We start from the raw sequence: 16,743 nt of genomic DNA on the forward strand, positions 1-16,743 counted from the left end.
GGTTAAAGTTATTATAATTTTTAAAGATAACCCCCTGTTTTAGCAATTAGATTAAATTATAAGAGTCTGGATTTGTTGATTGATAAGATTTGGTAAAAGATACAAAGAGGATCCCCTTCCATGTATACATACACAGAAGATACTCGATGGGTTTTGATTGGATGGCAGCAAAAGCAGAGTCAAAGTTTTATCTACCAAACAGAGAGGAAATACAGTCAGGTGTTAAGACTCTAATATTATGTTAAAAACATAAGGTGACATAAAATTTATGAAAAATCTTATTTTTAAGAATCGCTTTAGCATTTCTCGTTATTCAACCTATTCAATGAAATTGGCTTTGATAGGGTACCATTTCGTCTCGTGTAAGTACATACTCTAATACACATTTATGAGTGAGTTGAACAGTTCACTTTGTAAGTCGATTGTCGTACACTACACACCAATAATCATACGATGGGAGTCAGTATGTTATGTTTAGTAGTTTTGGTTTTATGCAAAGTTTCACGAACAATTTTCCTTCTATATTATATGTATAAGATAACATAAAATATCCGATTTTACCATCATGATTCAAGAGTTATAGGCTTTTAGAATTTCTATTTTATCTTTTATTTTTATACAACAATAATAAAAAAAAAACGAGAATCAAGCTTAAAATCTCAATACATTGATAAATTTTTTAATCACTTCAACTACAGTACCTTACATTTTTTATTTGCCGTCAAATTAGAAGAATGCATGAAAAGTTTTTAGCATCCATCATTGGACTTTCAAAAACTCGGGTTGGGACCTCAATGGACTTTGGAATATGGGGGTGGGGATCATACATGGGTGTTTCCAACTTTCAAGGCCTTTGTTTACTGGGCTTTGGTTTCATTTTTACTATTAGAGAAAGAGACAATGACAATGGATTCAAGAAGCACAATGCTCCCATATATTGAGAAAATATATTGCCATGGTGACAGTATCCCGTGACATTATTAATTTATGTAAATTATAATATACGTAAACGACATAATTGATATGTTATTAACTTAAAACTTAATATTAATAAAAGATTTGCGTATTCTAATGTAAGTAGATTGATAATTTTACGTGATAGTATAATAGTTACATTAAAAATCTTCTCCACTTTTCGAGCTGCTATGAAGAGATCGTACTCTAACTAGCTATGTGAAGAAGGAATATCCCACACCTACATACATTACATAGTACACGCATGCATACCCAAGAGATAAGGCTTTGCCAAAAGGTAAGGCCTAAAATTAAACATTCGCATTCCACACTCATCCTTCACAAGCCCACTATTTTTACATTTATATAACTCTCCACTTACAGTCCCACCCCCACTCCATATTTAGACAATGGCCGCCACCACAGCTGCCGTTACCTCCCACTTCTTTGGATCCCAACTCTGAAACCAAGAGCCCAGTTTCGGACTCTTCCAAGCCCGTCTTGGTGGCTTCGGAGGCTTTAGGCCATCTCCAACCGAACTGTCAAGAGGGCCGAAAATAGTTCGAAAACCGTCTCCAACCGAGGGCTAGGCCAAAGGGTTTATGGACCCCACGAAATCTGAAATAGCCAAAGGGTTGGTCACATGTAGCCACCCAACCAGCCTGGGGCTAGCCAAAAATTTGAATCCAACGGCTAGTCAGCTAGCCGTTGTATTCAATTTTTTTTTTTTTTTAATTCTTAAAAATTCTAATTTTTTTTTCCTTATAAATACCTAAACCATTCATTAAATTTAAGTTCTTATTTTTTTGGTTTTTTGGGCCAATTACCGTTGTAGTTTTTAAATTTAAGTTGTTGTTGGATTTGAATTTAAGTTGTTGTAGTTCTTAAGTTTAAATAATAAATTATGTTTGGCCCTATGACCCTTTGGCCATCGGTTAAAGACGGTTTTTTGTGACAGGGCTAAAACGAGCCCTTTGGCCCTCGGTTGGAGACGGAGGCAAATATACTGTTCATTAAAATATTAATATCTTAGAGGGTAGGGCTAAAATGAGTCCTCTGGCCAGCTCTCGGTTGGAGATGGTCTCAGTTTCGGCAATAAGAAGTCACCATCACCTGTACTGTTGGAAATTATATACTATAATTAATATTATAATATTTAATTTTTGTATGAATGAAAAATAAAAGTCATGTGTCATAGTTGAATTCAAATTCATGAGTTCTATCTGTTCGTTGGAACTTTAGGCAACAATTGGTGGCTTGAGTTCTATATAAACTCAAGCATCCCACCTGTCTAAGAGAATTAAAAATAGAGAAGAATTTTCTCCAATGTCTTAGTAGAAATCCGAGTCATGTCTTGAAAGTACAGAATATATGAAGTTTACTAGAGTCCGAAGATTGAAGTGTTAGAATCTAGAGAGAGATTTAGTGAGAGAAAGATGTAGAGAGAGAGAGTAAAATAAGATTGTGTATTTCATATATTGAATAAGATTACACTTGGGTATTGTTTGGGCCCAAAATAATATTATTGGGCCGAGTATGGGTTATGTTTGGCCCAAAACTTTTCCAAATATGCTATGGGCCACCTGGTGATCCTGGGCCGTTCAGCAAGGATGGTCGAGTCCTGTCGCAAGAAGGAATTGTTCGAATGAGCACAGAGGTCGAAGAAGTCGTGATATAAGGGGTCCTAGTGTAATTTGGATTCTCTACCAGCAATGAATATGGCCTAAGAAAGAGGTGAGTTCAAAATCCTAATAGGAATATGATTGGTCGAAGTAGAGTTAGGAAAGAACAAGAAGTCCCAATCTAAATAAGATCTTGACTCGATCTCAAGGAGGATTTGGTGCTATAAAAGCAAGACATCGTGCAACAATGGAGGACCGCCGATTCAACACACAATTGCCCTGCGCAACGCTCTCAAATAACTTGAGATTTTTCATTTTTTTTTTTCGTCAACACACTTTCAGTTTGGATAAACAACACTGTGAAAGCAACCGGCAAACATCTTCAGTTTGGATAAACAACACTGTCGCCGTAGAATCAATCGATCGTGAGACACCTTCAGTTTGGATAAACAGCACTGCGTCGAGGCCGACTGATTACCTATCCATGTCTCAGTCGAGAAAGGTTTCCAAATCCTTATCGGCATAGGTCATCTTATTAGCCTTCTCGGCGAAGTAAGGTGTTACGAGTTACGACATTCGGCGCATTGAACGCCGAGTGATTTTATGATTGGATACTCATAAGTGAGTTTCAGAGTTCGGCATTCTGACGGCCGAACCATATTTACCATCAAGACATACATCACTTTTGAATATTTGTGTCCATATAGTATGGTGTCGATTCGTCGTGCTTATACTCTCACGAATATAATCATTGTGACCAAATCCGACGCCGACGATTCGTGAACTTCACAGAACCAGCAGCCTTGTCTTCAGGCTCAAGAATCCAAAGGCCAAGATTTGTTTCTTCTTCGGCTGCAGTCGCAAGATAAAGAAGTCATCAATGCGCTCAACGCAATATCAACAAATTTTACTCCTCGGCCGATGAGTTGGCACGCCCCGCATTTAACCGAATGACGTAATTAGCTTATTAGTTACTCGGCCTGCGCGCTACGTAGGTTTTGTAATTTTTAGGGTTAACATATATATATGTATACCAACATTTACATATAAGAGTAACCACCTATCTTAATGACTAAGTAAGGTATAACTAACTCTTATAACAAACTCTAACAATACTGATGAAATTGAGGTTCCACCATAAAACCAATTGGCAATATGGGGAGTAGCCCAAGATCATATAAGCACATAGCAAACATTGTTCCTCACCAATGTGGGACAACTCTTAACACACCTCTGCACGTGTGTTCGATTTTCAAGCATACACGTGGATAACAACTGGGTGACGTGGAACGTGTGTAGCTGTATGTCTTCACACGAGGACAACCCGTTCTGATACCATGATGAAATTGAGGTTTCACCATAAAACCAATTGGCAATATGGGAAGTAGCCCAATATCATATAAGCACATAGCAAACCTTATCCATCACCGATGTGGGACAACTCTCAACAAATACCACTCGTTATTTTACAGTACTACCCTTAATATGAAGTGCTTTGACTTCGAATTATACATTGTTGAATTCTGGGAGACGGACGTCTACTGAACTACAAGCATGAGTAGGGGCAAAATTCTGTCTTTACGACATTGCATTTATGCAAGCCTCAATCTTCAAGTTTGTTAGTTTTTCTAACCTTCTCTTTAGTTGTTTATAGTAATCTCATACATAATTGACGTTGTGAATTTCTTTATGATTATTATCATTGGAATTATATTGTTATTTTTCATATTTTCTAATATTGCTCCAACGTGCGCCGCCAAAGCAAAAGCAACAATAAGGCACAAGAAGCGGCCATGGTGGCTTGACGGGTCGCTTCCCTGGGACCGCGGGTTCGACCCCTTTGGGTTGGGGAAGCCCGCTGAGTACTTGCAGTTTGATTACGACGGACTCGACCAGAACCTTGCAAAAAATGTGGCGGGTGACATCATCGGGACAAGGACTGAAACCGCGAAGGTGAATCCGACGCCGCTTCAGCCGCACACAGAGGTTTTTGGGCTGCTTAGGTTCAGGGAGTGCGAGCTGATTCAAGGGAGGTGGGCCATGCTGGGAGCGCTTGGTGCTCTTGCTGTTGAGGGACTCACTGGTGTTGCATGGCAAAGAAAAGGTCAATTAAGTTACATTGTATGTGCGTAACAGATAAAATAGTCTATTGTAATTTATTTGACTTTTCCATCAAGTATAAAGTCTAGATTTTAGTAATTCAAAATGTTGTTTTAAGAAAATAAAATTCAATATAAATGTATGGTTCTATTTTTAGTAAACACCAAGCAATAAGTAGTTAAATGAAAAAAATATCGATATAGTTAGAAGTGAGTTAGTGACAGAAGATGTGCATATGGTCATTGAAGCTTTTCTTCTTATTTTTTTGGTGACATGAAAAAATATATATTTTTTCATTTGTATTTATGACATATAGGCCGTATCTCGTATTTTGTAAGTATTTTATAAGGAGCTGAGTGTGCGTGTCTGTATCTGGCACAAGCTTTTTGCCCATCGTGCCTTCTTATAATCCATGCGAAAAAACATGATGGTCCTAACTCCTAAGGTAAGGTCCTTACTGACGATGAATATGATGATAGAGATGATGAAAATTATAGCTACGCCATACCCAATTTTGTTATGTACATCTCACATTAATTTACTTAAACTTATTAAGCGGACACAAATCCTCTGTATCTCACTGTCTGGAGTTAAAAGACTAGACAGCAGTAGCTTCTAGGATGAAGCCAAGCCAATATGATAGTCGGGTGAAGGGAGCGAGACCAAGCTGAGCCACTATTGGAGTGGAGAAGGAGGCCTACTATACGTATACGGATTAGTAACCGGTAAAAAAAAAAAATTCAGTGAACTATTGAAGCTATCAGTGTGATTGATCAGACAAGTACCAAGGGCTTTCGGTAGACTTCTTTCATTTCCGAATTTGCTTGCGAAAAGTCCTAGCATTAGTATGAGTTCATTGACCGCGTAAGGGCAATCCATCTTGATGACGAATTCCACGATAACGAGAAATAGAAATTATGAAACACTTAAATTAAATCCGACGATCTCTATTAACTCATTTCGCTGACTAATTTTACACAAACCAAGAACTCCGATTCTCACAAACCAAGGACCCGAATTTCCTGGTTCTTAGACTTCAGATACTAAGGACCGGAGAGAATCCAAATTCCTATTAAGGCTCATATTATGAGAAAAGTTGCCCTACAACTTGAGATTTATCTTCTTATATCTATAACACTCATCACTTTTGACTCAACGTTATTGTTAACTTGGTTACTAATTTCTTTTGATGGACTCAACAGGTTGAGTTGATCGAGGGATCGTCCTACCTAGGTCTTCCACTTCCCTTCTCCATCACCACATTGATATGGATAGAGGTGTTGGTGATTGGCTACATTGAGTTCCAGAGAAATGCCGAGCTTGACCCGGAGAAGAGGCTGTACCCGGGTGGCAAGTTCTTTGACCCGTTGGGTTTGGCCGCCGACCCGGATGAGTTTGAAAGGCTTCAACTGGCTGAGATCAAGCATGCCCGTCTTGCCATGGTCGTCTTCCTCCTTTTTGGAATCCAAGCCGCTGTCACAGGAAAGGGTCCTATCAGTTTTCTGCTTACGTTTAACAAATAAGATAATTAAATAAATCCCACTTCAACAGAAAGTCAAGCTTAATTTCATTCATTATCTTCCTCTCTAGTCATGCAAGACCCCAAGACCCCAAGACTAAGACTGAGAGTACACTTATATTATATATGTTCGCTATATTTATGTGTATTGTGCTATGATTTTGTACACTCGTAAATTCATAATGCTTTGATGTGTTGAATGTGTTTACAAATGTATAATTATGGAACAAAAACAGATAACTGGATCGTTATTTTTTACAAACAATCTTATAAATAATTTATCAATAGAAAAAAATGGAAGATGAAGAAAACGTCTTACATGTAGGTTGTAACCAATTTGGATCTTTGTATCAATGTTTGGATTTGAATTTTCCTTCCAACAATTTGGATTAGTTTAGAATACCTTTCAAATAAAAAAAAGAGTGACATATGTGGTAAAACTTTGTAACATATGTGAAGCTATCTACGTAAAACTTTTTAACATGTGTGAAACTATCTACTTATTATCGAATAACTTTTCAGTAAGATCTTAGTGGCGCATTTTTACTCCAAAATAAGGGCCAAACAAATCGATGAGCATATTTTGGACAATGTGTTCAAGAGTTGTGGACTTTTGTTAGGTCCAAGAACTAGTGGATTTATTTTATGTTCAATGAAGTTGTGGAGTTGTAGGGAATTGGGATCTTTCCAGATTTTTTTTCGAAGCCCATTTTACTGCCTTTATTAGCTTATGTTATTGATTTACCTTACACAAATTAAAAGTTTCGATGTCTCTATCTGACTTTTCAACGACTTGAATCTCTAAATTCTGGGGCTCCAAACATAAAAATTCAGAAAGGATATGGGTTCAACTTCACGGACTTATTTTAGCCTCCCTTGTATCACCTGAACTTCAATCATTGGCACAGTGTATTCACATATGTGATATAAACAAAGCAATTTCAGTGGGCACTAGCTGCCTGAAACATCTTATCAGTACAGCGTATACTAAAATGTCCAATTAATGGGGTCGACTTTATTGTATTGAAACTTAAGCGTGTCTTACATCCTCACATCCCACCCACCCCCTCTAGATCTCCAATAATAGCAGATAAATTGAAGAAAAAGAAAAATAGTGCTATTCACACGTATTTTTTATCTTTCACATATTTTTTTCTTAATTTTTTATCGTTGAATCAAATAAATTAAAAAAAAATAAAAAACATAAATGAACTGATAATGTGTGAAAGATAAAAAAAAGTGTGAATACCATCCAAAAGGAAAAATGATAAAATGGTCGTCCAAGATTGATTCCATAACCTTTGGAATTTTGCAACCCTCACTCAACATATTCGCATCTTAACCCATCAACTTATTCTTTATTCCGACTAGCTAAATAAAACTACCCAAGATCTATTTTGATAAATATATCTTGAGTCAAATCTTTGGTAGGTAATAGGTATAGCGTACCAATTTGAAAATGTCGAGTTCTAGATGGCCTTTGAGAGCTTGCAAAACGTTTCTATCTAAGAAAGCTGGATACACCTGACCCTCATAACGTGTAAGTAGATCAGAAGTTCAAATTTCATAAACAATAACTGTTCATATAAAAAATCGTAAAAAGTTAAAACTTTGCCATTAAAATTTAGCGCAACTTAGCAAAATTTAGTGGATAGCTTAATTTTACAGAATTTTATTTTCTAAAGATTAGGATCAGATTGACTTTAAATTCTATTCTAAAACATTCCCAATAAAAACCATATGAAAATAGCGTATTCTCTTTTGCACTTAAACTCGAATTTCCCATCTTTCCTCGGAAAGAAAACCATACATAATATCTGCGTAGATTTAAATTTGAATAAGTATAAAACAGAGGTTTGCAAAAACAAACAATAACTATGAAAATATTTTTAAGATTAAACAAAAATAATTGAATATTTTATGTTGTAAGGGGCAAAAACCGTAGATTTCACGTCTTGTCAGGTTCCACTTTAACATAAAAAGTGCTTTAAATGTGGGAAGGTGAAATGTGACAGCTTCGTTTCTCCATCCGCATTTCTTGCAAGAACAGAGACTTCACCAGGCAAAGGTAAAATATAATCATCCAGAAATTCTTTCTCTCTTTCTTTTCTTGCATCTGCCGTTTTCTTCCTCAATTGGGTTTCCTTTTTTCCATTTTTTTCTCTCTCAGTTGATTCATTTCTTGAAAAATCAATCTTGGTTCTGGGTTTTCTTCGATATTAACGACGATCCATTTCCCTGAATCTTCATCTTGTTTTGGAATTTTGGCGGTTAGAGGATTTTCTGGGCGTGCGGTGGAGGCATGGGGAGGCTGTTTGTGGTGAGTCTAGAGGGGAAGATCTACAGCTGCAAGCACTGCCGCACCCATCTTGCTCTTTGTGAGGACGTAGTTTCCAAGGTGGTTAATTTGATCTTTTACAATCTTTAATCCGTAGCAATTTATTCTCTTTTTTTGTGATTTTCTGCTGAATTTTTCATCCGGGTTTTGATTAATTGTTTTTTTTTTAATATAATTTTTTAATTTTTTAATTTTTTTAAATCTTGTGAGATGATGTGCATGTTCTTTGACGGTGTGATTGGTCAACTGTATTACTTGGTCTGCTTTTGTGATTTTTGTTTAGTTACTTTGGGAAGTTTTGTTTTTGTTGGACTTGAAATGTAAAGCAATATTTATCATCTATGTAAAGTAACTTGTAAGAAGGGTAAATTATGGTGCTTGATGATATTATTAGCAGAAGATCTGATTAAGTATCTCGTAGTTTCTTAGGGTGTCGGTTGAAGTATATGGATTGATGATAAGGGATGTTATTGAAGGCGTTTGGATCAACATGATGCTGCATTTTATTTTTTTCTCTTGCGGCCGGAAGTGCCGGAAGAACTTGGCTCTAGTTTTTAGTGAAGAGGACAGCTAGAACCCAAATGAAGCCTTGTTCCTCTTTTCAACTGAGAGAGGACATGGTGGTGTATGCTTTCACAGTTTTCATTGTTCATTGCTTTCAAATGCGTCTTTACGTCCATGCGCACAACTAGTTTTTGAAGCATTTGGCCGTGAATGATTGGATCTATATTGTCTCAAGTAATGTAATGTAAGAGAACATAGCGTTGTAATTAGAATGAACTGACAGATGGTTATAGTCTGTGCCGTCTTTAAAGTTTTGACGACAACGTATATAAAACGATGATGATTATTAGAATACATGTTGGTAATAGTTTGGTATAACTAAGGCTTGTTCTGTTCTTCTTTGTTGTAATTGCCACTTATTTTCCCAATTCATTTGGCGTCAAGTAACTCTTGATTGGTAATTTCAAATTTGAATACAATCGCATTTTCTGATCACATGTTTTGCCTGTGTTTCGTTCAGTCTTTTTACAGCAGGCATGGGAAGGCTTATCTCTTCAGTAAGGTGTAAGTTTTTCTTAATATTTGGACACCTTTACCATGTCTGATATGGAAGTTACAGGCGAGATGTTGAAATAGCGAAAGAGTATTCTGTTTGTTTTTACTCGTGATCAAGAAACATTTATTGATTGCATGTGCGATTTATTGATCACATGATACTGTTCTATATCCGTTTCAATGAAAATCTGCTTTCTTTTCTTGTATTTATATACAACGAGAGGATTGCTGCCAATAGCTTCCAGCACTCAGTCTCTGAGTCTTATTTTTCATTTGTAGTCTGTTAAATTACGTCTTAACATCGCTGAAAGTATGGAAGTTGGGGGATAATGCCGTCTGAAATAGGATAATAAGGGCTCGTTTGCAAGCTCAGTCAACGAAATTTGTCATTGAGCAGTATATGCTTGCAATTAGTTGGTTTTTGATATAGGATTCATGTCTCCAATCATATTACAGAGTGAACGTGTTTTCCGGAGAGTGTGAAGATAGAGCGATGATGACTGGACTGCACACAGTTGCTGACATTTTCTGCGTTGGGTGTGGATCGATAGTGGGGTGGAAATATGTAAGATCACTTGCCATGATTAGAACTATCATGATTTATACATTTCTTTCTCTGCTGTTATTCGTTTTGATGGTTTCTTTCAGGAAACTGCCCACGATAAGAGCCAGAAGTACAAGGAAGGAAAATCCGTACTTGAGCGGTCAGTAGACATGCGTAGAAAGAAAATTTAACATTCTAATCTAATCTAAGTTTTGTGAAAATGACGTTGTGAGTTTCATTCTTGAGCAGGGTTAAGGTGTCGGGTCCGGAAGGAAGAACTTATTGGGCCAGTCATGAAGCACAAGTCGGTAGCAGCGATGCAGACGAAGGTTGATCGGTTCCCCGTTCGTACCCAACTGTACATTCTTCAAATCTCATTGTTCTTCTTCCACTCATGTGAATGACTAAGCTCTTGATTCCTCAATTTAGGCAACTATCTGCACTTGCCTGCAATAACAAAATTGTAAAAACATTTGATTGTGTTCAAATTTGATCATGTTGTATGTAACCTCTCTTCAAATGCAATCTCTAGTTCAATTAAATTCCCACTTGCCTCACCGTCGTAATTTTTCAAAAATAGATTCGCTCATAAAGCTTGTGACAGGGGCTTTCTTCGCTAACATCGGGGTATTCTCATTTGATCGATTTCTCTCATCAAGTTAAGAGACAGTTTTTCTCATGTGATGAGTACAGGCTGTATGAATCACGATTATGGTTGATTCTGTTTGATTTCCTAATTTGGGAATTTTCTCATCTTATTTTCTCAGATATTTTTTAGTTAATTGTACCAATACCGTGCACGTCAAGAAACAGTAGCAAAATTAAACTGACTCGAACATCTTCATGCGCCGAAATTAATCCGTTCAATCTGGCGGGAAAAAAACAGTTTTGCTGACGTTGAAATATCCTTTCAAAGGGGCCCGCAAGTAATTAAGCAAATACCTTTTTCTTTTTCTTTTATTTATTTAAGTTTTTTTATGGTAGGAAAATGGAAATTTCTGGGAAACAGCTACCAATAATTCCAAAAAAATAGCTACCAATGATTCGGTGAGTACTTGCCTCCTTAAAGAATAAGGAAGAATTCTCACTAAATTATTCATTGTTGTTTCATAGAATTTTGTATTTATAATTAGAACGATTCATATTATAAATTTTTCTGCAAAGATCGTCTCTGTAAAAAATAAATTAAAACAAAAATTGTTTAATCATCCAATTGTATAAAAACAGAAGAACAAATTTGATAAAAATAGTACTTACCGCCTATGTAATTGGTATAATAGATCGACTGTACAACCTTAGTTTTAATTTGTTTTTTACAAAAATAACTTTATAGAGAAAATTATAATATGAACAATTCTAATCATAAGCACAAAACTCAGTGATTTGAACACGAAGAGATTTGAGTAAGAGTTCATAAACATCCTTGAGTAGCAACTGTACTAATTTAACAGCCAAGGTAATGGTGGCGATAAAATTAGTCTGATATTACATAAAATATAAAATGGGTAAATCCAAGCTTAATTGTGCATTTGGGCAACTCTGATAAATTTACTTCATATAGATATGACTTGACATCAAGAAAAAACATGCAAACTGCAAGATGAATCCGGGGAAGGAGTCTGTCGGATATTGAACACAGGCGATTCGAACAGCAAACAAACGTCCGAACCAAATTATTCGACATTGGCTCTCGGGTTTAGCCCCGGCTAAAATGACCAGGCGTCGTTGATTCAGGCAGAAAAGTCGGCTCCAACTGCAATGTATAAATCTTTCCATTGTGATGAAATCCATATGAGTCGTGAGAACGGCCAAATTACTCGAGTGAATAAACCATTCGCTCAGCCAGCTCTTTGCCTACAACTCTCATATATCTATGCAGCTGTAGCTCCAAGTAACTCCGTTCTGAGGCGCCAAAAGCGAACATTATATCCTTCAAGAGAAACTAGTGTAGTAAGTAAATGAATGCACAATAAGGGGTTGGATTTTGGGTGGGGAGGTTTCAGTAGTTTTAAATTAGGTATCTGAAAATTCTATGAAGCTTGAGTATACATACCTTGAATCTCACACGAGATCCCTTCAACCCGATTAAAATGTTACCAACATCTCCATCTTCTACATCAGCAGATAACAGATTTTGTTCGTTGTCTGAGCTTTCATATTCAGAGTCAAACGCTCCTTCATTGTCGTACATAGGAAAATCATTAGTGTCTTCTTTCCCACTGTCATCATGTTGCACTTTCATGACTTCTTCAGAAACATGAGGCTGCAAGCTATCTTGTCGGATGGAAACATCAGATAGAACAGCATACTGCTTTTTATCAAGCAAAGGTTTGGCGATATCAAAAGGAACCCACCTGGTGGTGAAATTTCAGTTTGTCAGCCACCGAAACTTGAATATTAGGGCACTAAAAAAATTTCTTGATTAATATGAAAAGTAATGATTTCCATTCATTATGTAGAAAAAGTAGACAAATTGGTCTCATATGAAAACTTCAGTTTGCCTATGATATAATTATCAAGAGAAGGGAAACTTACTGGAAACCTAAAGGATAGATGTAACAATTTTCAACCTAATTAGTAAACTGAAACTGTTAACAGCTTTCCATGGTCAGCTGGTGCAAGCAAAGGGGAACTTACTGGTAACGTAAAGGACAGAGTAGCTCAGACGGGCAATATGCTGCTTTGTATCTCATCTTACTGCAAGAGTGAATGTAATAACCGAGATAATAATACTGAAGCGTGGAGCAATGGGCTTGATTTTCTTTCACCCAATTTATTTCTTGTAGTGCTGAATACTTTCCAGGTGATAGGAAGGCAAAATCTGGGTCCCAAAATAAGTATTTACTTGACAAACATCTAGGGAGGATATCTATAACACCGACTGCAACAAGCTTGCCATCAATCACATATTGCTGATGGAAAGAACCAAAGCCACAAGGTGGAACGGTACCATCACCTTTTGGAGGAACATAATTTAAGGGAGTATCAACCAGGAACCTCCTGTATGAGCTTTCTGTAACATGTTCAGGGGTATCATTATGCACCGCTATTTGATACCGTCTATACAAAGCGTACTCTTCTGAATCAAAACTGGACCTTTTCAGATGAATCTCAAGCCTCGGCCTCTTTCCTGGATTATATTGAGAGATATTTTTCACACCGCACCCTTTACTTTCAGACCTGGTAGCAGATCCTTTAGCAACGCTAACAGTTTGAGCACTTTGATATGAGGAAGCTTGTTTTGTGGCAGAATAAAAATTTAAATGTCCATTGCAAGCCCTGACTAACAGACCAGATGTTTTTGCCAACTGATTCAAGGAACTCTCTAGCTTTTGAGCAATAAGTTTTGGAGATGGCCCCTTTTCATCTGTAATATTTGTCAACAATCTTCCCTGGTGGGCATCCTTCTCACCTGGTAATGACTTCCTTATAGTAGCCGCTATTTGGAATGCAATATTGCTCGAGTATAAGAGATCTTCTGATCCTTCAACCAATAGCTTTCTTTTGGCTTGTAAAACCTTTTTAACAGAAGCTTTGGGAAATTGAATGTCAGGAAATTCCCCACTTTCAGAGCAACCACGAACAGAATTATCAACTTGATCTGATAAGAAATGCAAAATCTCTTCTTCCCCACCCTTCTCTTCATTGTTATTGGAACAGGATTCTTTCGCGGCTGAGCTTGAAACTCCAAGATGCGTATGGCTGCATGTGTCCTTAGAAGCATTTGGATTCTCTATAGACTCCCCTGGTTTCTTACAGTCCAAGGTACCTTCTAAGAACCTAGGCATAGATTATTTCATTGATCAGGATAAAGTATAAATTGAATTAAATGTATGTTTTGCTAGAACTTAGTAGTGATACAGAAGAAATCATAGTAAAACTACACAACTGATAACTGAAAGTAATCGACATCAATTAGCCCATGACCCACTCAAAAACCTGGAAAATTGCATAACAGTTGTCCGACATTAGAATTTTCTTTAGAGCAGATTTTGTGCCGTAATAAATTTCCAACCTTGAAAGTGTCATGATACATCATCTTTGGTGGGGCTCTATATTGTAAATGAACTGATGAACTATACTAAATGTACCAAAAGAAATGTAATTCTCAATCTACAGACAACAATACTGTAAACTTTGTTTTTTAGGGAGAGGTGGAGGAATAAAAGGCAACATAACCATACCTTTGCATTCGTCTAGACACCCGTATTTGCTCCTTAGAAGGAACAAAATCACCTACTCTCAGACGAATAGTATAAGCAGGGCAGCATGTTCTTTCCATCTCAGGTTTGTAAAGAAAACAACCAGATCGTCTCCAACCACGGTCAAGAAGATCTGAAAAAAACTCATTTAAATACATACAGAAAAAAGAAATCAAGACAACATTGTAAGCAGTAAAATGGTATAACAAATTTGTCAAGAGAGTTCTTTATCAATTTTTTTTCTGGGTCAAACGAGAACTGTTTTCTTATCGTGGTTACCGCTACAATAACAGTAGTATTGTTCACAAGATATAAAGGGAAGCCAATAAAAAGCAAACCTTGGTAGTCATTGATCGTAATGCTATGTGCCCACAAACCTGAAAAAATCGAAGACAAGTTAAGAATGTAATCAGACATTAAATTCATCCCCAAAAGGGCAAAAGAACTTTTAACACAGGTGACGGCAAACCGAGCTATAGTTAGCAACTTAGAATTGGCCTAACATCCCAACTCTCAAACCCAAAAATTTGCATAGAACAAATGCTTGTGATAAAAATTCTGTCCAAATTCGAATTGCTTAGAAACCTCATAACTAACTTGCAAATTGATCACAGTAACTTTTATTCATGGAATTAAACACAATGATTCCAGTCTACAAATTTTTCGATAAACAGCAACGATTTGGGAACAAACAAACAACTATATTTCAAAGGCTCAAGTTTTCCAAAGGCTGCATAAATCACACAATCAAATTACTAAACTTGTTCTAAATCTAATTAGCAAGACAAATCAACCAAATTACGAGCTTAAAACCAAACAAATTATAGAGAGAGAGGGAATTGATGAGAGAAACGGACCGTGAGAGATACTGGTGCGAGCACCGGATTTGCAATAGCCGCAGGAGCTTTTGTTTTTGCCGTAATCCACCACCACGCTTTCTCCTCTGTGGTTACTACTGCCGCCGCCGCTGCTACTGCCCGCCTCGCCCTTCTTCGTCTTCACCGACATTTTCCGATTCGATCCTCTCTCGCCGCTCAGCTCCGCCTCTGCATCGGACGTTCTGGACCGCGTTTTAGCTTCCAAACGACGTCGTGGCGCGCAATAATCAGCCGCACGACGACCCTCCCTCGTTCTCTATTGATCTCCTCGGCCGATTTTCAGTTCGACTTAATTGCTTAATTCATTTGTGTATCTGACTCTTTTTTTTATTCATATATGGTTGAGAAAAATGAATAACCAGCAAAAAATAAATAAATGGAGTATTATATGGTTATACATACAAATTTGAAGTTTAAAATGTACGTTATTAGCTTCTTGATGCACGGTCAAACGTGATAATTGTCAATACAAAATTTTGAGATTTCGCTATTTATACTATAATTTAGTGGTATTTATTTTCGCACGAGAGGTTTTTGGTCCGATTCTTGTCAAATGTGAATTTGAATTATATTATTGATACCCCTCCCTCTGTATATAATATCGTTTGTTCAAAAATAAAATTTTAAGATTTCAAACTTCGTCGTCTTATTTGTCATATTTTTAGTAAATGATCTGAAATATAATCGATTTTTTTTTATTCAACTTACCTTCACTGAACATTTTATATGAGAGAAACTATGCAAAATTAAGACAGCTAATTACACCTCTTATATAATCTCAATTTGAATTTGAAGACTTTACTAATTAATTAGTCATTGGTCAACCCTAACCTCTTATACAATCTCTGTTTTGAGAAAAATAACTTAAAAAGAAAGACATTATTTCTAAAACTCTAATTGAGAAATAACATAATTAAAACTCATATCTATATGTAATTTAATTTAAAGATTGGAAATTCAAATACGTCACATGTTATCTAACGAGAACCTAATATAATGTATAGCACATTTTATAAAGGAAAAAAAACACTCCTATTGCACATTAGTGAAGAAAGAAAACCTCTCAATTTAATTATGGGAGTTTTAAAGAAAAGTCTACGGTACTGTTCACTTTAACGAAAAACCACATTTTACACTAAAAAGTCAATTCTAGTACTATTCACTTTACTTTTTATTTTGTTCTTATTATTAAAACTCAAAGTTTTCAAATTCTTTTCATTAGTTTTAATTTAATTAAAGTGAGTATTGAGATTTCTATAATTACAATAGGGCATTAACCCTAATCAAGGAGGAATTCTTACATTCAAAACAATTAGGTCACAGATACAACCACATACTCAAAGCTACAATATAGTGGTGTTGGGCGAAAACTTAAATTGATTTGGTAGATCGATATGGTGACATCTCAATTCAATATCATAATATATGTGAATGAAAACTAACATGTGACATTGTATTATTAAGTTGAAGTTACTCTTGTACGATTCACAGGAGAGGAAGACAAAACAATATACATCTTCACAAAAC

General features: G+C 36.3%; 3 protein-coding genes across 4 annotated transcripts; 2 read left to right on the plus strand and 1 right to left on the minus strand.

The window, feature by feature from the left end:
- Nucleotides 1–146: 146 nt before the first annotated feature.
- LOC103958686 (chlorophyll a-b binding protein CP29.3, chloroplastic-like) lies at nt 147–6,199 on the plus strand. The gene is made up of 4 exons (XM_048564942.1): nt 147–219; nt 4,339–4,680; nt 5,122–5,126; nt 5,879–6,199. The coding sequence occupies exons 1-4, from the start codon at nt 147–149 to the stop codon at nt 6,197–6,199; spliced, it is 741 nt and encodes a 246-aa protein (XP_048420899.1).
- Nucleotides 6,200–8,101: 1,902 nt separating this feature from the next.
- LOC103958598 (protein yippee-like) lies at nt 8,102–10,693 on the plus strand. 2 transcript variants are annotated; one of them, XM_018650232.2, is made up of 6 exons: nt 8,102–8,263; nt 8,366–8,593; nt 9,558–9,601; nt 10,049–10,157; nt 10,241–10,296; nt 10,386–10,693. In XM_018650232.2, the coding sequence occupies exons 2-6, from the start codon at nt 8,498–8,500 to the stop codon at nt 10,468–10,470; spliced, it is 390 nt and encodes a 129-aa protein (XP_018505748.1). In that variant the 5' UTR covers nt 8,102–8,263; nt 8,366–8,497; the 3' UTR covers nt 10,471–10,693. The 2 variants fall into 2 exon arrangements, with proteins under 2 accessions (XP_018505748.1, XP_009369154.1); XM_009370879.3 differs by having other exon boundaries at nt 8,471–8,593.
- An 841-nt stretch (nt 10,694–11,534) lies between these two features.
- Nucleotides 11,535–15,570, minus strand: LOC103958594 (arginyl-tRNA--protein transferase 2). The gene is made up of 6 exons (XM_009370875.3): nt 15,196–15,570; nt 14,677–14,715; nt 14,321–14,471; nt 12,774–13,916; nt 12,190–12,490; nt 11,535–12,066 (listed from the first exon to the last, which is right to left on the minus strand). The coding sequence occupies exons 1-6, from the start codon at nt 15,344–15,346 to the stop codon at nt 11,950–11,952; spliced, it is 1,902 nt and encodes a 633-aa protein (XP_009369150.2). The 5' UTR covers nt 15,347–15,570; the 3' UTR covers nt 11,535–11,949.
- Between the last annotated feature and the right edge of the window lie 1,173 nt (nt 15,571–16,743).

This window comes from the organism of the source record quoted next, unplaced genomic scaffold (assembly GCF_019419815.1).
Source record: "Pyrus x bretschneideri cultivar Hongxiangsu unplaced genomic scaffold, Pyrus_bretschneideri_v1 Contig4, whole genome shotgun sequence".
In the NCBI taxonomy this organism is placed as follows: Eukaryota; Viridiplantae; Streptophyta; class Magnoliopsida; order Rosales; family Rosaceae; genus Pyrus; species Pyrus x bretschneideri.